At 29.0% G+C, this 26,372-nt stretch overlaps 2 protein-coding genes across 5 annotated transcripts in view; one reads left to right on the top strand and one right to left on the bottom strand.

Annotated features, from left to right (window-relative positions):
- LOC129958099 (gamma-aminobutyric acid receptor subunit beta-like) overlaps positions 1-3,974 on the top strand; it is a 234,984-nt gene extending 231,010 nt beyond the window's left edge. The window contains exon 7 of one of the 2 annotated variants that reach the window (XM_056070288.1): positions 3,452-3,974. In XM_056070288.1, coding sequence (XP_055926263.1) covers positions 3,452-3,715 — 264 coding nt within the window. In that variant the 3' untranslated portion in view covers positions 3,716-3,974. The remainder of the gene's footprint in view (positions 1-3,451) is intronic. The other variant, XM_056070282.1, reaches the window with a different exon arrangement.
- Positions 3,975-5,114: 1,140 nt separating this feature from the next.
- The window catches only part of LOC129958100 (gamma-aminobutyric acid receptor subunit beta-like), a 145,694-nt gene continuing 124,436 nt past the window's right edge, over positions 5,115-26,372 (bottom strand). For 2 of the 3 annotated variants that reach the window (XM_056070291.1, XM_056070289.1), the window contains 3 exons: positions 21,243-21,395; positions 15,643-15,872; positions 5,115-10,659 (listed from right to left, as the gene is read on the bottom strand). In XM_056070291.1, coding sequence (XP_055926266.1) covers positions 10,312-10,659; positions 15,643-15,872; positions 21,243-21,395 — 731 coding nt within the window. In that variant the 3' untranslated portion in view covers positions 5,115-10,311. The remainder of the gene's footprint in view (positions 10,660-15,642; positions 15,873-21,242; positions 21,396-26,372) is intronic. The other variant, XM_056070290.1, reaches the window with a different exon arrangement.

Raw genomic sequence — 26,372 nt, 5'->3', positions numbered from 1 at the left:
TTCAACCAAACCTTAGTAATTGATCAGTAAAGAATGTGCACAATTTATTTCAATTCAAAATGATTCACATGTTAATGCATAAATGATTTTTAATGCATATTTCCTATTTTACATTATTGAAATAATGATTCTTGCTACAATAGATTTATTTGAAATTTCAAGAAAATCTATTTTAAATAATGATAGCTAACAAGGATCAGGACACAATGCATTCGATATTCTTTATTTCAGTCAAGTTCTATCAATATAAGCACAATATATAGTCATAAAGCCTGATTCACTCGGAACATTATTCATAATGTCTGAATCAAAAAATTCTGTTTATTAGAATAACTTCGCTTTTTTTTAGCAACCTAAATATAAAGGTAAGAAATCTTTTCTTAACACCTTTTTAGCTTTATTCAAAAATAAAAGATTACGTTTGAAAAATCTTTCTATTTTTAGCTATTATACCCTCAGTTTATTATGTCATATTTTTTCTTTCTTTTGCATCCATAGCACAATCTAATCAGCGTTTTATTATGCCATATACAGCAAAATAATAAGTACTCGCGGAACACTAATCACAAAGGAAAGTTTTCATCTCTTGTTAATAGTTTACTCCAAATTTTCCAAGTTCTGTACTTTTTAAGCAATCTGACTTTTAGCAGAATGTTGCATTACATGCACTATATTAAATAACATTCTACCGTATTATAAAATATTACGTCAAATAATCAAGCAGTTTTCAGTATAGTTCAATATCGTGGAAATAATTTGGCACTTCCGCGGATTCTGTTTTATCAAACACGTGTGATGATGATGATGTCGTGTCCACGGAAAGGGGGTGCACCCGAGGGCAGAAGTCTGACTTCTAGCTCATAGGAAGATGAAATTCACAACCCCTTTTTACAGGGGGCACATTCACACACCTCACAGGTAGATGAAGAACAACCATGCCCGAACCGGGGAAGATGCGCTACCCCTATGCTCTTTCCACGCATGTCAATTTATTACGGCTACTTGAGATGAGATATAAGAATAAAATGAGTTTATTAACTCATTTCTGAAAAGAAATCATTATAAAATTAAATAATTATGAGCTAATATTTTATTTTATTTATTTTCTTTTTGTTCTCTACCATGAAATCGCTTTCCAGTAAACGGCAGAGAATAAAACATAGCAAATAACGGTTAAAGGTCTATGCCTTGCCTTTATTATTTCCACAGTTTAGTGAAATATAATAAAAACTCATTTTCAGAAACACACTTTTATTAGGGTACTAAAAAATATTAATTTTTCATGTCAATTATTTTCACATTTTAGTTCTCAGTTATAGTTCGTTTTAATAAATATTACGGAACATGACTACCCATTTTGTTCGCAAATTCACTATCAAGTGGCAAGACTTCTATAAGAACTGATTAAGTAAATTGAATTAATCTTTAAGCCTATAATGAAATTCTGAAAAATATTAAAATAATGTATAATCATCGAGAACACACCAGTGAACAAAATATTAAAGAAAAACAAACATCAAGCTCACAGAGAAACGAATGAAAAATGGATCACATAATTCCATTCTTCCACAAGCAAATGAAAGAAAATATATGAAAAAATTGGTACTTCAAAACTTTTCTAGAGTTTAAATGCATAGGATTGATGTCCGTAAATTGGATGAATAAATCTTTTTGAATATTAATTTTTTTCCATTGTTAATTCCTTTCTTTTCCAAAAAGCCTTTCTTTTGTTTCTTTTTAAGGAAGCACTTTCCTTTCCTTTCACCCAGAAAAATAATCGGAATGCTGTTTGATTGAATTTTTGGAAGAGAAAGAAATGTAACGCAATTGCTTTAAATTCTGGTCATTTTATTGCCACGAAAAAAATATTAAAAGTGAAACAAATCGGAAAAACTCACAATAACAATTTCCGAACTTTCTAATAAAAGAATTTTGTAAATACATCTTTAGAATTGCATTTTCGTCCAAAGAAAAAATTTATTTTATCTTCATATTAATATCGAAAGGCCACGACTTTTGTAGAAACTTTACACTCACGGTCATCAAAAATGACACGTTGCTAATATCCAAAGCCTATAAGTAACAAAGAACGGATGAAATTTGAAAAAAAAAAAAAATGATAAGAAAAGCTGATCATTAATATTTGATACAATTGGAAAGTTGTGAGATAAAGGAAATTTTCTCAAGGGACAAACATATCTCTTTATGCTATTAGGGGAACAAGACCTTTTATTCTAAACTGGAAAACGCACTAATGACTTCTTATCAGTTAGTCTCTCTGTTTTTCATCTATAACTTATGAGCCAAAGTGAAATATAAATTCAAGAAGGCCTTTATTAAGATTACTTTCTTGTATAAATGTTGCTGTTGATACTTATGCACTTGTCATAGACAAGCCTGCTGACGAAGTCAGCGATTTTAAGTCGAGTTTGTGCAGTAGCTTTTGAGGGTAAAGGCCTTTGTATAAATGTAATTATTAAATATATTAATCAGCATTTGAATTAACCAAAATCTATCTTTTCAAACTGTTTTCGATGCCAAGCATTTATTGGGTATTCAGAACTTCTCTGAGATATCTTAAATGCTAAGTTCTTAAGTTTCAATTTCTCTTTTCTTAAGCCGAAGTTGCAACTGCCGACCAATCAATGTGAACAATAGCATTCATGATTAACAAATTTATTTCAAATCATAATGATTGAATGATCCAGTGATACAAATATTATCATATGACAATTTTTCTGTATTAAATAAATGTTTTCATCCACATTAATAATTCGTTCCTCTAAATTTAGAAATTAAAATATCTTAGCAAGTTTTGTATATAGTAGATTGAAACTTTGTGTGTACATAATTGAATATTAGAAAAACATTTTATTAACCTACAGTTTTATCCTACTAAAGCCATATAAAAATTTATTTTTTTAACTTTTTACTAACAACCTCTACAGAAACTTAAGTATTTTCATATCATTGCCCGTCTCATTTAATGAAAGTCTGTAACTGACAGAATATGTCTAGGTCCTATATTTAGAGAAATTAACGCCACTTTTTTAGAACACCCAGTATACAAGCAATTCTGTTTTTGAAATTTACTCTCCTTTATCATAACTTTATATTAATTTTAAAATGTGCTATAAATTAGAAACAGATACAAATCACACAGAAAATTAGTTATTCCAAATAAAGAACTTACTTAATTCATAAAAACGCATTTGTGTAAAGTAATTAGTAAATCTATAGGCATTCAAAGCACACGAAACTCTGAAATGTTTAGTAGGCTTAAGTTTCTTTTACAAGAAATTATAAATAAAGGCACTGATTTAAATACGTCTCTTGCCTGTTTTACAGACAACGGATTACTTGTCCATACATTTCTTTTATCATAATTCAGCTTTGCTCAAAATATAATTCTTTTCATCCTTAATTACTTAGATGAGATTTCCTTTTTTAGATGGATCCTCATCGAGCTAAACTGCCTGATCCAAGAATTCCGATGCGCCCAACTATAGTGGAAAATTTGCATAAAGAACCGGCAACTCTGGAAGCAGGAGCTCCTAAATTACCCGAGGGTTTATTTGGCATTCTTCCGAGCGACATCGACAAGTACTCCCGCTTGGTATTCCCAGTAATTTTCATCTCCTTCAATCTTACCTACTGGATTATCTATTTGCACATCAGCGACACTTTAGGCGAGGATAACGTTGCGCTGTCTTAAAGTCACTAATGCTCGTCGAACCTAATCCTTCGTTTGGATGATATAGCTTAGTGATAGTCCAACCACGGGTACCTTACCTAACTGTTAACTAGATAAGCAATTACAATTTGGAAATTTTAATAACGTAAGTTTACTGGCAACTTCTTCTTAGCACACACTGAATGTTGCTGGCACTGCGGTATTTCAGCACAAATACCCTAATTCTTTTGATTTAGCTGCTAGCAAAAAGTGGTTTTAAAATTAAAATTTTCAAAAAAAGAAACACCTCTAAATTGTTGAACTTTCCAGATGTTATTATATTATAAATTAATATTATATATCAAATAATTTCATTTCATTCATTGTTACTTGCTGTTAGAATACAAGTCAAATGGTTGGGATCTTTTATATAACGTTGAAAGATTGAAATTAAATGAAGCTTTAAAAATTCAGCATATGATTAAAATTAATAACAAATTCTATGCAATCTAGTCAACACTTCAGCTTTACGAAAAATAAATAACAGATAACTATAATTTTAAAACAATGAAGAAATTTTGAACAATTTGAAGAAAGGACTAGAACAATATGAAGCTGAAATAGCAAATTTATTTTCTCGGAAATTTATTATGAAAAATGATGGGGAAAAAACAAGATAAAAAGTCTTTAGTAAGAATCACACTAACAGCATATAACTAAATGAAATATTATGATAACGTCTAGAAAGTTTTTCGTATCATGAGCTAGCCTTTCAAAAAGATTCTTTATTTAAGATCATTAATCCAATCCAAACGTTATTTATTTGCTAACATGATATGTGCTCCAAAATCTTTGAACAAATCGGTTGAGAAAAGTGGTAAACACAATTTTGTAATTCTTTCAAAATTATAACCATTAATTTATGAAACTTACTAAATGTTCAAATAGATACTAGAAATTCATAAAGCAAACAAACTTAAATCAAAATGAGAACCATAAAATGTTTTTTAACTGTATAATTCGATTTTAATTATACTTTATGGAACTATGCAAAAAAAATCAAAAGATAAAATCCTTCTATTTAATTGCATTTGTCAATATAATTGCCGAAAGCATTATAACAGTTTTAACACGCAAAAACATATGGAATGTTTTCAACTAAAAGTATTTTATTTAACATATAAGCAACATAAAAAACTGTATTTGATCCAATATAAACTGTGTTTACTTATCAGAAGTGAAATCGAGATCATCGCGAACTAAGTGAAATGAAAAAAGTGAAATCGAGAATTGTAGATAGAACTAATAAAGTGGTCATATTTAAGTAGATATATTTTCTAAGTCACTTAATATTTTTTTTTAATTCAAAAACTGTTAGTAATTTTCAACCCTGAATTTGATTCGCCTTTTCTTTCTTTTACCCATACTGGAAGCATCCTTCTTTTAATAAACATCTGTTTTAAAAAAAGTGCACAAAACAATTACTGTTTTCTGTTAAAGCTAAATAATTAAATACATGGTTTAAACTCGCAGATTGCATTAAGTATAATAATTGAAAATAGTTTTCAGTACCGTCTTATCCAATAGGTTGATGGGGATTTAGCTCGCGGGTATCATCTATTCAAGGGGGCCTTAAAATGTACTGCACTGATTTTCTTGATATTTTTTATTTACAAAATTGTAATGCATTTATTATACACTTATTAATGCACTTATATTTTTTACCTTCCCAATTGTTTTATTAAATAGATATTTTCATAGGGCTAAGAGTGCACAGATTACTTACAGCTTTGGTGGGCGCCATATTATTCTAGCCGAAAGAACTAATTTTAAAAGACGGCACTGATAGTTTTCATAAATAATTATCATAAATGAGAGAAGAAAGCATAGGTATTATTTTTTACTCTTAACTTAAAAGTAAAATACTAAAAATATATTTAAATAATGAATTCACTTAATCATTTATGCATCCCTATATATTAGTTTAGATGTAATTTTTCAACACTTGAAAAAATTTTAGAAGTAAAGAATTAAAAATAAATGCAATTGTTAAACTATAAACGCAACTGTTAAAAAATATTTCATAATATCAAACTCTAAATACATCTTCAAAGTATGAAAGTTCAAAAATTGAGTGAAACCGTAAAAACCCATATTAAGTTAAAAAGAAATCAATGCGAAAAAATAATCGGAAATGCGACTTTAAAATATTATTGAAATTCTGATACAATTCAAATATTTTTCTAAAAGCTTTTCAATTTTTCACCACTAGTAGCCTTGATGCAGACTGTTTTATTTGTATTTTATCATTCACACTCCCAAATGAAAGAAAATTGCATGAAATAATTCAGAAAAAAATTGGTCCAAAATAATCTGCTAAATTAGAAATCTCCGCATTTTAAAAATAAATCTGATAACAAAAATCAATCGAATGTGTGTGTGCGATTTTCCCATTCAATGTGAAATATTTATTAATCAAGTTCAAATTGTTTTTCCCAAACACAGTACTAAAATAAATCGAATAAAAAATCTTCACATTCCACGGGAGTTTTCCTAATTTCATAATCTGAAACCTAATAATTAATTTTTAAAAATAAATATTTCATAAAATAGATTATTGCTTTTTCCCACTCTTCCTATGACTGAAATTATCAATGCATGAAGACTAAAACTGAATTATGTACTAAAAAATTTACGTATTCAGAGTATAATAAACTTTAAACACATTGTCCAAAAAAACTTTAGTAATCAAATAATGAAACAAATTTCAGACTGGAGCACTTTCATTATAGCATATATAAAACGTTTTAAATAGAAAATATGTACATAAGATTTCTAAACTACAAATGGCCCCAAAAATGATTTTATAAGTGAAAAAAATGACAACGGAATGCTACCCTCAGCTACAAACTAAAAATATAGTACTGTAATTTGTTGCTTTTATAAAACTCAACACATATACTCCTATAATTTAAACCTTTATTTAGCTGTGAATGTCTAATGCAAATTTAAAGTAAATGAATATTTACATACTTTTATGGCATACATATACATAAGTATGTACATAAACAAGAATATTTATGCAGTTTATAAATGCAGTAGTTTACACAAAAGGAATATTTTAACACAGAAACGTCCAGTTTTTGCTCAATAAAGAGTTAAAGTGCGGTAGGAAACATCCATCTATCATATTTAAACAAATTTTTATAAAATAAGTAGAGAATACTCATTAGATTGACTCTATTTCCAGCTTTGCTAGAACAAAACAACAAACCTATTCAAAATGCATTGCAAATTTTTACTCACACGCATCATTAAAATTTATTTCCGCAAATAACAAATATATTAGTTGTTTATCGTTTGACAAAAAGTATTATCTAAATGCAATAAATTTTATTTTGAAAATAAACAGGGAAAATTGGCATTATTTCTGAAAATAAGATTATGTTTCTACAAAGTAATTCCCTGGTTTTAAAATTTAACTACCAGCTAAAATTTAAAGTAGCAATGTAGACTGGTAAAAATTTATTCGCACTACTATAAGTTTAAAATCTATCATATTTTTCCCACCTCGATAACATTTCCATTATCTTAACATCACTTTAATTGTATTAACGAATGAAGACCATGTGAATTTTCGTATTTCATAAATGAAAAACATTCTATATAGAGGTTTAAAAAGTCTTAATATGCTTAAAATTATTAAAATTTTTCCAACATTTTCTACATTTTGATTAAGGCTAAGAAAACGCATCTGAAATTTAAAAAAAAAAGAATTTGTAATGCATTTTCATGCAATACACTATGCATTTTTTAATACTGAAAACAATAACTGCTTAAGTATTTTCAGTTATAAACATATAAATAAATAAGAGAAAAATAATCGAAGCATGTTGTTCGGAAAATGATTCGCAAGAAAACAAGAGAGTACAAACAAAATGAAAAACAGTAAGGTGCTTTAATGTCCTGGTTAGTAAAATAGAAATAGACAATGCAAAAATTAGGATTTAAATATTATTTTGACTTTTTCAAAAATAGTAACAATTGAAAAATTCAACCAAGGATGGATATATATATATATATATATAATTACTATAATTATATATAATATATATAATTACCATACAAGGTGTTAATTATTTTCTGAACATTCAATAGCACCATAAAACGTATTTCAAAGAAAGCAAATTATTTCAAGCACACTATTTAGTTAAGATATTAATGTAATCTAAGGTGTGTATATGATTAAAGTAAAATACTAATAATAGTAAATTTTTTCTAAATAGTCTCTTGATTAAAATAGATTCATGTTCTCTAAAATAGCATCACAATGCACAGGGTTCACAAATTCCTCATTCTAAATTATAGATACATCGCTACATACAAAAACGTTACATAGCTACAGTTTTCATAGCCTTTAGATACCAAGTAAAGGACTATTGATTTCAGTAAAAATAATGTATTTATGGCAATAAATTGCAAAAGATTGTATGTGACATTTTTGATAGACTAGGTGTGTTGCTCCACAATTTGATTGAAATTAAAACGTTATATTTGTGATAGATTAATAGTCCTAAACACATAGGTGGGACTTTTGAAGACAAAACAAAGAGTAGATAAAGCTCAGTAGATACACTAACTAAGTGCCAAAAGACTTATATGCCAAATTATTAAATGATTTTTAAATTGTGTATCCTCATGCTTACTGAAGAAAACATACTGGAAAATATGTGTTTTCTTATTTTATTAATCCCATTTGTAGTACTGATATATAATAACTATGCAATAAACACACTTATGCCTTTGTAAAGATATTTAAGACTTCTAAGTAAATATTACTTTGTCACGTGTAACATTCATTTTCCTTATTTGTCCATATTAACAATAAGAAAATAAATATCTTTTAACAACTAATTTGTCTGCTGTTATTACAGATAAACAATATTTTTACCTACAATAAACAAAATATATTTATACATCACATAGCACAAAGGCCTATGAAATCAATACTAGCATCTAGTTAGTATTTTCATATACCTACAATACAATACTAGCAGCATAAATTCAGGACAAGAATATGTTTAAATAATAAACACGATGTTTAGCATTTTAAAATGTTGAAGATAGTGCCAATAATTTGAAATGATTGAAAGAATGCTGAAAGCATTTGTTTGAAAAAAATTCATAATTGCTTATAAAAATAACAGGCACACCACTATAGTTTTTATGAAAAAAGTACAAAAACTTAACCAAAAGAAATCTAAAAAGCATGGAAAGAATAAAATTACAAAAGAATAGAATTTCTTCCCAAAACATTAAAAGTGCGAGTCTAAAAAAATACAAAATTTAAAAGATTACAGTTATAAAATGGGATTCAATCAATGCCGCACAATGAAATCAATACTGCTATTAAAATATACTATTCATCAACAGAGACTTTTTAAATAATCCAAAGATGTGCAAAAGTTTGTCCATATAACTGAGAAATATCACAAAAAGACAAACTATCAAAAACCAAAATGCAGCTATAATGGTATTTAGCCCATAATTATATAAACAAAATTGAATAGATTTTTCGTCCTTTATAAAGCACAAAAAATGTACAATATTTAGCTATTGATCACACATTTCCGAGAGAACATCTTTCATTAATAAACAACTTTTTCATTTCACCACATTTAATAATATGAGATAGCAGTTTATAGTTTTTTACAAAAAAAAAAAAAAAGAGAGAGAGAATAGGCACATATCTGCAAAAATATAACAAGTTTCCTCAGCTGTGTATTAAATTATTAATTACCTGTAATGTATGCTCAGATATGAATTTTGATATCAGAAAATTACAAGTACAAATTTGAGATTTTCTTATCCGAAAAAAAAATGTTAGTGATATAAAACAAAGAAACTCAATAATGAATCTTTCTCAAGCTTGCAAAATTTGAAACTGAAGTGTTTGAAAATAAACAGAAAAAATGCGTCATACACAAAACAGTGATTCATATAACTGCACATGATGAAACAAACATTTCAAGAGTAAATTAAAACAAAATAATAAATATATGTATGCAAATTCAGATAATGCTCTATTAAAGCCGATTTATACGAGGCTAGGTACTTTGAATAGTTTTGTCATTTAATAAAATTAATATTTGAGAAATTTAAATTTTTAAATGTATAAATATTAGATGTATGTCTTACATCTAATATTTATAAAATGCATCTATATACAAGATTTCATATGCCAATAAAAATATCCATGAACATTATTATTCAAAGAAAATATAAATAAAAATTGTTGTGATATAAAGCATTAAAATGAATTTTTTAAAAAATACAAAACGAAATTCTGAATGCCCTTTAAATTAAATTAAAACAATGTAAAAATTGATTTTTCGAAGGTAAAAACTTTCCTTTTTGAGATGCAAGGCACTTAAAATTGCTACTTTTTTCATATGTAATTGATGCTTGGCAATGAACAACATATGAATTTAGAGACTTTATCTTAAATCCATAGTTTCAATTTTAATTTACTTTTAAGTAACAGCATTACATACATACAAACTTTCAATTATTTGCACTAAATATAACAAAAATTATTTCAGGAGAGGAACTTAAAACATAATTATCACTATGCTTTATTAAAATACATAAAAACACCAATAAATGGAATTAAATAGTAAAAATGATACCGGAAATATCACTCGAGCCATTTTATCAATTTTATTAATATCTTTTATTTTTGGGATCGATGCTCGTAACACATTAGCACCTCTTTTTAAACTGTTTAATACATATGGTTTCTTTTGTCTTTCCAAAGAACTACGTTCAAGAGATTTACGATTGAAACCTTGAGAATAGTATGATCTAGTACGACGAAATGAGGGTGGAAAATGTGCGTCAGTAATATAAGCAGATGCTTTATTTCTTCTGCGAAGATAAGGAATGGGTGAAACTCTTACATCTTGAAGCTCGATTATTTCTTCATTCTAAAAAATAATAATATATTAATAAATTATTTTGTATATATGTAATTATATATTCTTATTAAAACAGAAAAGGAATACAAATGTGACAATCATATATAATATGCAATAAACATATTGACAGCAAAGAAAATTTATTTCAATAATTTATTATCTTTTACTGAACTGTATCATAACAAATGCATTATAAAAATAAACCATTTAGAAATTATACAGATATGCATCTTCATATTAACTAAAAAACATGTTCAAGGTTGCTACTAAAAACTGAAAAAAAAAAAAAAACAGCTTTTCCCCTGTACGTATATTTAAAATACGAGGAATCAATCGAATAGATCTCATGTGTCATTTATAATTCAATATAATTTTAAGGAGTGAAAAAAGCAAGGAAAGGAAGCAACAATTTAACATTATTCAAAATAGCATATTATAGTCTGTGTATTTTCCATAGGTGGTTCAATTTCTGCCGCGTTACTAGTACCAGACAACCAATAACGAGGTAGAAAATGTGATCTTGAACCGCCTACAGAAAATACACAGACTATGAAAGAGGATTTATAATTACATACAGGGAGTAAAAAAAACAATTTCTCTTTATTTATTATCTAGAATTTAGCAAGACAAAATTTATACAATAAAGGGGGGGGGATATATTCTCAAAATCTTTAAATTAAGGAATCGGGTGAAATAAAACACAACACATTTTTGTTATGATAAAATCATTTAATGATTACTTGACAAAAAAATAACATTACAAAGCAAGATTACTTTTTTTTTATTTATTCATTTTTGCCAATTCATGTATTTGGGCATCAATTTCTGCAACTTCTGCAGATTTTTTCGCCATCATTTCATTGAGCTAATCCTTACCAAATAAGATACGACATTTTTGTACGGCCTATCATACATTTTTTTTTTTAAGTATTTCACTTTCAGTGAACATATGTGAAAATATTTAAAGACGAATGTGACGCAATAAGTTTTAATACCCACAAAATTTCAGCTTTAAATGATTGTTTTTTAACTAAACAGTCCTAAATCGGTTTATTTTCGAACTCTAATTTTGACGTTTTAGGATTTGGCATGTTATATTTTCCTGTATTCCTTTTAGATAATAAGTTCAACAACGATGACTCTTTTAAACTGGCGGTTTTTCCATATTACTGGCCTGTTTTCCCATATTACTTAGTCTTATTATCTTCTTATAACATGGACGCAACAAATGGACTTTGTGGAACTTACTGAACCCATTCAGAAAATCAAGATCGATTTTTTTAATCCGTTCAATTCGTATCAAATACGAATGTTGAGCAGCTCATTCTTTTAAAAAAAAATTCTCTCATCTACTTTGAATAAGCTAAGAGTTTCTTAAATAATAAACAAACCATTCAATAAAATCACGAGTGACTAAATACCACCGCTATGCGTCTGCAGATTGAATGTTGCTATTCCTGCCAGAGAAATACATTCTACTCTTTCACACAATTACAGAAGTCCCGCGCCTGCTCATTAGCTGCAATTGATGAATCCCATGGAAAAAGGGCAATTGTCTCGCAAATCAAAACTGGACTAGTCTATACAGAAAAAACGGGGAGAGAGTAGAAAAGGGGCAAGTTCAAGCCCCCTTTTCTACTCTCTCGTGATTGTTTCAAACGAAACAATCACGAATATTATTGTTTCGTTTTCGGAAACTGCGACTATAATCTTTTATTCTTGCAATTTTTAGCGATCAGCAAGCATTTTCTAGAGGGGAAAAAATAACCAAGAAACAAATTCCCTGTATTTTCCCGGTTATGAAATTTTACAATTCCCCTGCATGCTCAAGATTTTTTCTAACGATTTTTAAATTCCCTGTGTTTTCCCGGTTTTCCATGTTCTAACGGTGGCGCGGCAAACCTGATGTTTTTACAGTTAACAAATTACACATCTTGATGGCCTTATATAATATTACAGTAATGTAAAAATAAATAATTTATAGAAAAATAAATCTCTTCATTCCTTAATAACTGTTTTTAAGTTAGGCTAGGTCAGGGCTCGGCAACCTGCGGCTCTTTTGATGTAAAGTTGCGGCTCTCCAGTTCCATACGAAAAATTAATAACTTATTATCAAAACCCTTAAAAAACAAGAAAATATATTTTAAGTACCTAATATCTCAACAGCTTCAGCATAACTTTAAAAAACTTGAAGGGTCGATTCGCCGAGAGATTCGGACAATTCAAAAAAAACAAAAGCACTCTCGCGTTCACAATAAATCCTCTCAATATAAATACAAATGAGATCAATATTGTACCATTTGGAATTGATGCTAGATCGCTATAATGCAATTACTATATTTAAAAACCAAAGATTTATGAAGTGACAAGTTCACAGAACTCACGAGCAAGTTGGAAGAGTTGGAGATCCAGAAATGCATGCACATCGCGCAGCGCAAGTGGACAGCTCTAAAAGAAATTCCGCGAGTTGAGGCCCTCATATTCGACGCATGGAATAATCTTCCAGAATGCTAAAGTGAGGTGAAGAAGTTGGCATATGAAGTGCTGACGAACTTCGAGTCGACATATTCGTGTGAGCAAGCCTTCTCTTGCATGAATATAATAAAAAGTAAATTTAGAAATCAACTAACAAATAAAAAACTAGAGTCGTGCTTGAAACTTAAAACAACAAGCTATAAGCCACATTTAATCAAACTTTCAAAAGGCATGTAAAGCCAATGCTCCCATTGATGTAACTATCTATATTTGTGTTTTTATATGAATAAAGATTATTCCGTATTTAAAGCCGTTTATTTTAAATCACAAATCAAATATATATAAGCAAATACTGTAATATTAAATCGAAAATTTTTAGTGGCTTTATAAACTGGAACATTTTGTAAATTGTTGCTTTAGGCACTTCCGTTTCAATAGGTTGCCGACCCCTAGGGCTAGGTGCTTACATACGATTCCTTCCCTGGTAGAAAACGTTTAGAAAGGGCGGGGGACGTCACGCTACTTAACCCCAACTTGGACTATTTAATCAGCAAGGGAGCACATATATGCAGTTTTTTACTCTTTCGACTAATTTAATTAAATCAAGAGGGTGCTCCCGTTGTATGTTAAGGTTATGAAAGTCCACTAGGCATGCGCCAACAGGCTCTGAATTATGTTCCCTCCCTTTGATATAAAGATACTATTTAATTTTTCTTCGAATTTCTCTGTTCCATTTACATTCAATATTTTCAGACGAAATACTTCAGTCATTGGATAAATGATTAGCTTTCATTTTCACTTATTATCATACTCTTTAATGTCGATAATATTATTGAGCTAGTTCAATGTATAAACCTATAATTAGAATTTATTTTGATTAATTCGAAGTCAAAACTGAAAATCCTAAGGAACGGTATATATTTCTGAATTGATTATGTCCACAGAGATCGCCAATGAATAACTTTTAAAGCCCTTAATTCACGCGAGTACTTTAATACTATACAACGTATTCAATAAAAAAAGCCAAAATAATTTTTTCACATTACAATAAAATTTCATCTTTCAAAACATTTTGAATAAATTATGTAAAATAGCATTTTTTAATATTTCACAAGTGTTAATGTACCATTTTTGTTCTCAGAATAGAGTAATGTTTCGTTATTAAAATTTTCGTTATTAATGGAAAAATAACAAACAATAAGACAAAGTAGTGCTAAAACTGATTCTTCTACAGAAGATAATACCCCACCCCATCCCCCAAAAAAATGAAAAAGTGCATGAAGTAAACAAATAAGATTACGTTAGAATCAGTGTTCAGTAATAAATAGTGCTTATCACTTTTATTTCATACTTCAGCACATTTCAATATTTAATAATGCAATCATTCTCTATTAGAGCTATATGATTCATGGTATTTTGCAAAGAAAATAATGGTTATACCAAATAATATTGCCAAGAAAAAATAAATACATTTTTTTTACTATAAAACGAATATCTAAGATCTTTCAAATATACTTTTTTTAATGTTTAGACATACAATTAAGGATGAAATTAAATTATTAAATTCATAATATTGAGTTATTACTGAAAAATTGATTGAATCGATTTAAATTACATCATAATAAACAATATAAAACGCATTTATTAGTATTGTAAATGAATTAATAAGTACTGATGTCTAACGAATTAATACACGACAATTACACAACTCGTGCTGTGATTTTCTAATGAGAGGCTGAGAACGGCTTTGAGTTGGATGTATGAGCGCGCAAGTAGAAAGTTGTGTACTTTGAGCTGGCTCTCGAAAGGTGATAGGTGTGGTCTTTTGAATGCTTATTTAGACAAACATGGAGTTGTTCTCCACTTTGATCCCATAGATTTTTGACATCCAGCTAAACAGTTGACAGATTAAAAATGAGCCTATCCAGAAACGGAAAAGTTTTGAGAACTTAAATATTGCAATTACACCAACGAAAACCCCAGATCAGATTCCAAATCCCATTAGTTTTTAGTTTCGTCTTTCAGGATCATAAGCATTTTCGTCATTATCAAATATACTTCGATTAGTTTATATATTTGTGCATAGAGAGTTCAAGTTAGTAGCGGGAACTACTACTTAATAAAATAGGAAATAAATTGACTAAAACCAAATTAACTAGTCAATAGCAACTCTAGTTGACACGCCGAAACCTACGTGGTGCATCATAATGTCCAGTTAAATAATCACAAATCTTACACTTTAACAGAGTTTTAAGCATAAGGCTTCATTCAATTATATATTTTGTAATGAAAGTATGCATTTAAAATGAAATTTGTTTCACTGGATAGAATTCTTCCTATAATTTTGAACGAAAAAAAATAAAAACAGTTCAAAATTCAACTGATTCAGTAACTCGTAGCTTTCTACTAATTGCTAAGTTAAACTTTCGTAGAGGATTATTTCAAAAAATAGCTCATATAGTTGTTATATATAGATTAGATCTCAGAAATAGGTTTTATAAATTTAAAAACCCATACCGTGGCAACTTCAGTAGCAGCCTTCGATTCTTTCAATTTCTTTGCTTTCATTTTAGCTCGCGTAGATCCCCAATAGGTGTAATTTACCGCTGCATATTCCAGCAAAGCAGCAAAAACAAACACAAAACACATAACTAAATATATATCAATTGCTTTAACGTAGGAAATTCTTGGAAGAGATGATCGTACACCAGTACTAATAGTAGTCATAGTCAAAACAGTAGTAATTCCTATAAAGGAAAAAAAAGAAAAAAGATGGATAATCTGAAACTGTAAAAGAAAGAAAAATGCAAATAAATAATATGTCATAAGTAAACTTATCATGCAAAATAATAAGCAGAATTGTGACTAGAAAATTAGATTTTATAATGAAAAGATTACTTTTTTAATATTTATTAACTATTTTTCCTTGGAATATTTATCATAAATATGATTAAACAAAAACAATGTCAATAGAGATTAGATTTTAAGCTAAGAATTTTCTTTTATTCATGTTTTTTGTATTTAACAGTTTTATTCCTGAAAAGTAAAAATGTAAAATTGGTGGTAATGATATGAAATTTAGAGTGAAATTATTCTTTTCAAATGTTTAATTATTTATTTTCTAATTTTTTTCAATTGAATTTGTTGTTATATAATTTCTTTTAGTATTATTTAAGTATAAAAAGTTGTTATTTTCAAATTACTACTGAAGCTACTTGTCAGTAATAAATCCCAAGAATGATCAATTTCCAACAAACAAATGAACAAACAAACAAAAAAAAACAAAACAAAAAAAACCTTCATTCCAATGCAAAGAGCTGCAGGAATCACAAGTACAATTTACCCTGCTTCATTTAAAGCATTAAAAATAAACTTTTTTCACATTCAAATTGCTTGAAAAGCTACTAATTTCAGACTCTCAAGCTTTGCAAAACCCTACTGCCACCACCACCACCACTACACACACATATAACTTGTGAAGAAAAATTTTATACCCAATTCATAGCAAATCTTCTGTCGTTATTCAGATGTTAATAATGACAAAATAATCACATTTAAGCTAATTAAAATTCATTTTGATTTTCTTATACTAAGAAATCATGCAATTTAGCTTGTATTATAGTGAGATGCCTGCTTTTAAAATATTAAATGGTTGAAGTTGAGGTTTATATTTTTATGGCACAAGTCTGGAAAAATAAATTATATTTTTTAAATAATTGTTAGTGATTAGTTTACACAATGATAACGCCGTTTTATTATTCAGTCTATTTACAACTAGGGCTATGCCGATTTTCGATTCATCGAAAGAAAATCGACATTTTTGAAAAATCGAATTTTCGATGCAGGTATATCGAAATCATTATCGTGAATAATAGTTCACGATGAATCGCGATACAATAAATCGATATTCACAATTAATTTGCGCTTTCGATTCCATTTTGGTTATCGGTTAATACTTATTTTTGTTGCTCTGTATTCATTTTCACCTACATATATTATTTTTGTTAATATTTATGTAAATATTACCATGTTCTAATGTATAAAAATACTGTTTTAATCATGTTATTTTAGAATAAACTGCTTTCTGTTCCTTAACTGAATGATACAATTATGGAAAAATAATTGCAGTTATCAGAAGGTTGTTGACTGTCCTTTGTTTAATCGATAAATATTCATCTTCAGACATAAAAGCAAAAAGGATTAATTTAGATTAAATCCACAATTTTATTCGCAGCTCGCATTTTCTCATGATAACTCGCATAAAAAAAAAAAAAGTTCCGTTATACCTGATTTGGCATTGACACACTTTATTAAAGGGTTTTAACACAATTATTTTCTAACTTTTATTGAAAAGAAAACGAATATTTTTATTATATAAACTGAAACTTCCTTTTATTTGGAGTCGTTCTGATTAGTCAATATGTTAAGAGATGCTATTTATAACTTATAATAGCTATAAATAAGTAATATCACGATATATCGAAAAATATCGATAGGTGTTGGACGATATATGGCGATGAGAAAGTTCCGTCACCACCCGGCCCTACTTACAACAACGATAAACTAATTACTTTAAAAAGAATATTAGTTTGTAACAGAATATTAATGGTTAGAGCATATTCTCAAACGCTGATGGTGGATATAATTTAATTGTGCAAAGACAATGCGCCCCTAAACTATCGAACTATTCTCAAAGTTGAAGCGAATAACACTCGGTAAAAGTGAAGCAACCAAGTACGTTAGCGTCCCATGTAATGTTTGACAAATCTCTAAGCATATTTAATAAGACATTTCCCTCGTTCGTTGAATTCAAACTGTATAGAAGGGAATTAGTTGTTTCTCAAAAATGATAACAAGAAATCTTGAAGTCATTTTGCATATGAATAGGTCTAACACTTGTTGATAATTCGGAATCTAGGCGTAGCAATTTTCTGCAAAAATGAACAGCAACAGAAAACTAGAAAATCTAAATCCATTCCAGTATGATCAAAAGAGACATATGTCTTATATTCGGAATTTTCGGTCATAGTCAGTTTTACATGACAAAACGGTATTGCCTATTGCTATCTGAGTTGCCTCTCGTAAAATCTCATATATTTGCCAGAACAATTGATTTGCAGAACATATATATAAACGTAAAAGGAACGCACTGTAAAAGGAATTACAAATAAATTCTATTTTAATTTCAAGATAACCTGAGTGACGCTTAAACTGAACCTTACGGTACATCTTCCCCTTAAATTAGAACTCGGATTATCCAGAATTATAAAAATACGATGTTGTAAAAAGTTCTGTATAAAAATGGGCAAATTTCCTCGAGGTATATATCATAGAGGTCATTCTTTATACGTTGTCTTCAGGTTCGATCATATGTCTTTTCTATAAAAAATCAAAAAAAAAAAAAAAAAAAAACGAAGAAAGACTATTCTAACAACACTTCCAAAGCTATCAAATTATCCATTGTAGAATACGCTTTCAAAAAATTAGATATATTGAACTCTTAAGATATAGATAAGGCAAACATTTACAATCTTTTCAAATTGCTTACAAAGACAATTCGTGAGTGCAATCGGCCAGAAATTTTAGAAATCCTGAGGATCCTTACTACCCTTCACAATCATAGTAAATGTGGCCTATTTGCCATTTATTAGGGATTACGTGTTCCTTCCAAATTCTGATAAATAATAACAGAATGTTTTATAGGGAGTCATCCAATAGGTGTTTCATTACTGAATATGTAATGGTCGGTAACTTCGGTGAAAGCAAATACTTAAGCAGCTTTTCAAGCGATATTATTGCTATACCTTGGCAAATATTTTGCAGTAAGAAAACGCAGAAAAATTTTCTTTACGTTATTTTTATATGACAGAAAAGATTCTATATAATTTGAAATTTAATTATATCCAAACATGGATTATGAAAATTCTTCCTCCGTTAACTCTTACGGTATCTAAGAATTCTTTTTTCTCTCAGGTTGCACCTTTTAGTACCCTAAATAATTCTGAAGAAGTGGGAATGTTATGTACTAGAGAAAGACAAATTAAAGAGATTGCGATCAATCTCTTTGTCTTTCGAACAAAGGATACACCGCTTACTTCCCATACTCATTTTACTTTCGACGACTTGGATCTGTGCTCTGTTTCAACATCTCTGGCACTTTATTTAGTTTTCCAAACAGTAACTGATATTCTTAGAAGTGATAATTTCCGAATTTTTCTTCGCCAAATCGGACAAATCTTTCAAATCCACATCGATATTTATTCTACAAAGCTGACTGGGAAAAGTTCGTTTAAAAGGCACACATAAAGAGCGAAATACTGGGACGTAAAGATCTTAATGCTGTCATTGACACAGTGACTAAAATAATATTACTTGTAGCTGGCCAAATTATTCAAAATCAAACTAACATTTTTCAAAACCGCATAATCCTTTGAGGAGAAATAATTGCAAGGAGACACACAAAAACCAAAGACATATTTGGACTGCTTTTCAGAGGTGTCCACCTAACTTTAACCTTATTGCTTTCTAAAGTGAGAAAAGCATTGTTCAGCGCCAGGCACAAAGAGAGTATAGTATAAAATTTGAGTCTAAAATAAATTCTTACATAAAGTCGACAAATAGTGGGGCTATATGTGAATGAGAGGCAGTAATATTTATAGGAGCAATCATTTGCTTGCTAAAATAAGAATAAACAATTTATGCATGATAGAAAAAAAACGTCTGAGCTCTGACTGAAACTTTTGTTTCTGCGCACTGAACACAGAAGAAAAAGAAAATTGCAGAATGGTAAGATTTACCAGCAGTAAGTGTGAGTTCGGAAACAATATTAAACTACAACAATTGATATATTCCTTTTGATTTTCACATTCTGGACTTCTTTTTCAAATTTTTATTGAAGACAAAACCTCGGAAAAGCTAAGTGATTACCTTCATTTATTAACCGCAGCAATGCATGGATTAGTTTCGTGATCATTTGCTGAACATTTAGCACAACTCGGAACATCGGCGCGACACTTAGTTGGAAAATGATCGTAACCTTGACATTTACACCTCAGAGATTTCGTGGTATATGGAGTAATAGAACAACTTATATAACCCGTTTTAAATAACTTTTAAGTATTGCTGTTTTTGTTTATATATTCCTTTCCTATTTTATGGCTTTTAGATAAAAATGTTTCTCAGAGGCGGCAGATTTCATTCATTCTTCTACAAATGAAAATTAAAAGTAACGATAAATCATGCGATTAAACACCAAACCATGTGAAGAAGGAATACAAAAATTCAATTAATCGAATAATAAAACATTCAATGAACAATGAAGGCTATAAAATAACTTTGCCATACAAATGCCAGTATAAAAACAAATATTCACATATGAAAAGATAACATTCGGTCTGAATCAACAGACCTTATAATTTAAAAAAAAAATGAATTATTAATTAATGACAGAGACTTCTGACATGAGAAAATTAAAATCCTTTATAAGAATATCAATTGTGGATTTAAGAAAGGGAAACAACCTCATGAAGGAGCTCTAAAATATCAATATAACTGCAAAAAAAAAAAAAAAAATCTAAAAGAAAATATGATTAGCAAATTACAAGATTTATCATCACTATTTACTCCCCCCTTCCTTTCATATAAGAGCAGTATAATGATTATTTCATTCACGAGAAGTTAAATGCTTTAACGTTAGGTAAATTAATGTATAAACGAATTCTGAATTTCAATAACTATATTTTCAGAAAAACTTATAAAAAATGTTATAACCATATCTTGAATTTCAAAAAAAAATTGCTGCAGGCATTCTAGACTTCTTAACTATGTTGCATAATAAATGCCAAGGAGCAATCGACACTCATGTAAAACTTCGTTTTCGAAATATATGTTGCAAAAGTTTTGATGGACCAAATGAAGTTATAATCCATAATTTAAGAAGCCTTTTTCTTCATATAACAAATATGGAGTGAAAAAAAAAACAATATTTACAGCCCTTAAAAAGTGACAAAAATTTTCCTGCAAGGTTTATTAATTATTAACTCGTAAACTAAACTCAAGTTTGCATCTTGATGTATATAAATGTTTTATCATTAAGTAAACATAAACAAAGATCATACCTAATGCAACTCTGGCAGAGGTAGCTTCATGATTGATCCAAAATGATACCCATGAAAGCATAACAATTAAAATGCATGGCAAATACGTTTGAAAAATAAAATATCCAACATTTCTTTTTAGTAAAAAACTCAAAGAAAGGCGCTGGTATGTACCTGAAATTTAAAAAGAAAGTATATTATTATAGAAGATATTTTTTTTATTTAATGGTTTTTAATTTTTACTGTATAAACTTCGTCTTTACGAAGACAGTCTTTAAGGTTTTTTTCCTTAAATTACAACAATCACATCATAATACAAATAAAAGAAACATAATAATCAATACATGACTACTATACACCAATTAACAAGTAGCGTAGAATAAGCAAATTAATAATAACAAAGTAAGAACTAATTATTAACAAAATTTACAATGTTCTAAACAAGATTTACTTTCTATCCATTCACAACAATTAAATGAAGTAAGAATTTATTTGTCGATAATATACTTTCAGTTACATTTTGACTAGATAATTTTTCCTTATGAATACATTGTAAGCAGAAGTGAATTGATAATAAAGGAATTAGATTAGAAGTAGTAACAGTATATATTTAAAAAAACAGATGCATAATTTTTAAAAATAAAACAATCTGCATTGAAAAATATAAAAACATTCATGCACAATTTTAATTCAAAATATGCAAGAATATGATGTTTTCAAATATATTAAGAATGCTTCCCAAATGGGGTTTTTCGAAGTTTACTAATTTCGAAACACAAGTGTTATTGTTAATTTATGATCATTCGAGAAATTTTACAATCCATTTACTGCATCGAAAAGATGAAATCATTATGAATATAGAAGAGTATTTGATTGTTATAAACAAATTTCAGAAGAATAAAACTGAGTGATAATAGAGCATAAACTCGGGAAAAATTTAAAGAAATTTGCCGTTTGATTTCAAATTATAATCCCATACTGTTTAAAATTTTCAGAACAAAAAAAAAATCTCTGTGGTGTTTTTCATAGAATGCTTATTACTGATGGTTTATCTAATTAATATTACACTGAACAACACAAAAAAAAAATTTGCAGAGGAACTCCATAAGAATTCCTGGTTAGGAAAAAATATTTAACAGTGGAAAATTTGAAAGTGAAATTATATCTACACTGCAGAGAAAAACTTACTCAGTGGGAATCCTAAACTGCAGATACATACAGGGTAAGGCACAAAAACTCGGACAAGTGGAAGTTAATAAAAATTGATTAATTTCTTTTCAATTTTTGTTCATTTCTTTTTGTCTACCACTTCAATTATAACATACTTTATAATGTATTTTTTAGTTTATATACTGATTTTTGGTATTTTTACAATGCCAAGCAAAAGATATGCTAATTTAAAATTGGAAAACGAACAGTATGAAGTCGTTCGTTTGCTTAATGTTCCTCGGCAAACAGTGTCTGATGCAATCTATTGTTTCAAAGATCTTGGCAATGATGGTCAAAGTCCGGGAAGTGAATTAAAACGTATGGTGAACACTTTCAGCAGCCGTAGGTTATCAAAAAGCGAGTTAAATGAAATTCGAAGGTTTCCATGAGAAAGATCGCTCGTGAACTGAAAATAAGGGGCCGATCAGAGCAACGAATGGCAAAATCGGAGCTTGGACTGAAGCCTTACAAGGTCCAGAAAGTTCAGCTTCTCACTGAAGAAAACAAATTCGTGCGGCTCCAAAGACGCCGAAAACTTTGGGAACGGGCCGCATGTCAGAACTGAGAGAGATTCCTTTTCATTAATGAGAAGCTCTTTACCGTCCAAAAGTTCGTAACTCGTAGAACCATAGGATCTGGTCTGTAGACACACCAAGCACTTCAGCAATTGATGAACATCGCAAAAATCCTACGTTGGTCATGGTCTGAGGCAGAATTTGCGAAAGCTGCAAAACATCTCTGGTTTGTGTGGATGAGGGAGCTAAAATAATTCAAAAAGTGTACCAGTGGGACATTCTAGAAGCTGTTATATTTCCGTGGGCCAAAACGCACTTCGGAAATGTAATGCAGCAGCTTCAACAAGACTTTGCATCAGCTCACAAAGCTAAAAAGACAGAAAAGCGGTGGAAGGAACATTTTCTGGACGTGATATCATCTGGAGAATGGGCACAATACTCGCCGAATCTCAATCCCATGATTAACGTGTATGGTCCATTTTGAATTCCAGGGCAAGCATTAAACGACATAAAAGTTTGGACTTTCTAAAGCAATAGCTTCTGCTGGAGTGGGATAGATTAAAGGAAGAAGACTTGCGGACCATTGCTGAAAATTTCAATAATCCTTTGAGTATCTGCATCAATACAAAAGCCGGCCACTTTGAAATCAATTAAATTTATTTATCAGTAAAAGTCTTATTATTATTTGTTATATTTTGATAATTTATTAATTTTTAATCAAGTTACATTAAAATTTGTTTGTCCAGGTTTTTTTGCCGCACCCTGTAAACAGTACATGCATAAAAATAAACATGATATTTGTTTACTTCATTAAGATCTCGGAGCCGATCTTAAGAGCAAAGACTGGCACCGACATCATTTGTGAAACGATTTTCTAATAGAAACAATATAATTTGTATGGCTTTTATTTTATTTTTTATTAGCTTTGAACGTCTACTTAAGAAATATTGGTTTCTACACCTTGTTTAAAATCATTTTTAACACATTTAAGATCACTTTTTCACTAGCATCAAACAGAAGAATTAATGACAAATAAGAATTTCCTTTAATACTTATTAATTTTTAAAAAACTTAATGTTTTGTTACTTGATGAGAAGTTATAATTTCTTTTCTTTGTCTATAAAGGACTCATACAGATATAAAATACAACATCACAATCGATCAGTGGTCCTCGGGCTATAATTTTGTAATGACTAAAGCAAAACCGAAGAAGTTGTGTCGTCCTACATTAGGCGTGTTCTTATTAAAATGAGTAAATCAAAAGGAAGACGACATAAACATTTAATATTTACATGGCATTAAATATAACCATCGAAGATTAACAAAAGTAAAGATAATGTGTATATCAAATCTCTCGAACAAAAGTAAATCGACAAAACAGAGTCAAGTTGTCACACAATTTCAAAGTTCAATAATAAAATGTTTTAAGTTGCGCTTGAGTTTATTTTTGCTTCTTCGTTGCTCCACAATTTTACTTTTAATATCACTGCAGGATGAAATAAATACTTTTATTTACAGCAATTTTAATTATTAGATAAAATACGAGATATTATATAAATTTCTGTATACCAACACATCAGGATAAAAGGAGTACTGTTCACAAACTGTTTATATATCTTAATATACGTTTTCATCTTTCAATAATAAAAGTATCAAATGACTGACACTAAATTTATCAACGTGTTTATTAAACAAAGTATTTCTTATGCTTTGTTTGGTATAGAAAAAATGCACAGCATAACTTAAGCATACAACTAACATAAAACAATTCAACAGCTTAATGTAATAACTTTCATGATATAACTATATATTAAGAAGCTATCATTGAATAAAATAGTAGTCGGAAGTTTTTATTTTTAAAACATTATTGTAAACGAAGGTTGCAATTAGTAATATGGTAGCTAAAATATTACCACTGAGGAATACTAAAATCAGATACACCAAAAAACACTCCAAGAAAACAAAAATCATTATAAATCATGCTTAAAATGCATTTCATCTAACGATACTGTAAAATTTTTAATTTATTTTGCTATAGAAATTAAACAGATATACCCTTCAACATTTCAAATGATGTTTGAGCATTATTATTTATAATACAAAAATCAGTATAATAAAGGAAATATCAATAAGTAAAAATTCAATATAATGTCAAAAAAACTAATATAATTTTTTTAAAAATAGGAAATGAAGAAAATTATTTTGAGGGAAATTAAGGAGTTATTTAAAAGCATTTGGAATGCAAGCATATTTTTATAAAAGAATTATTTTTGGCAAAGTTAAACTACGCTCTTATAAAATTAGATCTAAAATACGCATATAAATACGCAATAAAAAAGATGGAATTTTATTTATAATTGTACAACTATTTAATTGTGGTAAAGAAAGAGCTAAGAAAGTTAAACAGCATATATGTAATAAAAAGAATGCACTGTTAGAAAACATTGGCATCAAAATAAATGTAAACGATGAAGATTTTAAGGACGGATGCATCCATCTTTGACGAGTGAATGTATCGTCAGAAGATAAATGAAGACGTCTGTGTCTTGTGACTTACGTCACATTTATAAAGCCCATTTAAAAGTCCCTTGCATAAAGGATAATGTTCATTTGTTTAAAATACGGAATTAATCAGAGGGACAGTTTCTCATTTCTGTATTACTAAAATGATTCGAAAGCTTCAAGATAAAAATTAGATATAGAAAATTAGTCCGTAATGCTCCCAAACACCAACTGGTGACACAATTGAAGTGTATTTCAAATAGGAAGGTCGAGTAGAACAAAATACACTTCCATAATTTATCATAAACAAAATGATACTTTCATAAACACAAAACAAGCACGAAAGGTCTGCACTCCCAAAAGCACTGAAGAGAGTTTTATAAAATTTAATAAAAATTGTTTAGATGCTGAAAACATCTTCCTCATTTCATTAACTTCCCTCCAAAGTTAATGAAATGAGGAAGAAAAATCAATCGTTTATCAAATATTATAACCAAAACTGTCGAGTTATCTTGAAGACAAGAACAATTCTGGATCAATAAAAGAGGTCTTCTACAAAACTGACCAATAATATTTTTGTATAATGTAAATATAGTTTATGTTCATTCAATGTGACCACTCAATAATATTGTTGATGACAGCCTGAAGTTTTCAGTCAATTCCATATTGTGAGCCTAGCAAGAAATTTGTAAATTACTGACAAGGAATTATTGTGGCAATCGATTCAATAATAGATAAAATAGGATTAATAACTAAAACAAAGAGAGTTACAATTAACCCCTGCAGGACCGGCGAAAGGAGAAAGAAGCATTTCCTTAAGCCCGCGCGATTTTTTCCGCAAAGCCTAACTTTAATTAAAAATTCATATAAAATCATTACTGCAAATAAATACGCTGAAATTTATAGTTTATTATGATTGATAGTA

Source organism: Argiope bruennichi, chromosome X1, assembly GCF_947563725.1.
Source record: "Argiope bruennichi chromosome X1, qqArgBrue1.1, whole genome shotgun sequence".
Taxonomy (NCBI): Eukaryota; Metazoa; Arthropoda; class Arachnida; order Araneae; family Araneidae; genus Argiope; species Argiope bruennichi.
The sequence above is the reverse complement of the archived record's forward strand: the minus strand, read 5'-3'. Positions and strand labels throughout refer to the sequence as shown.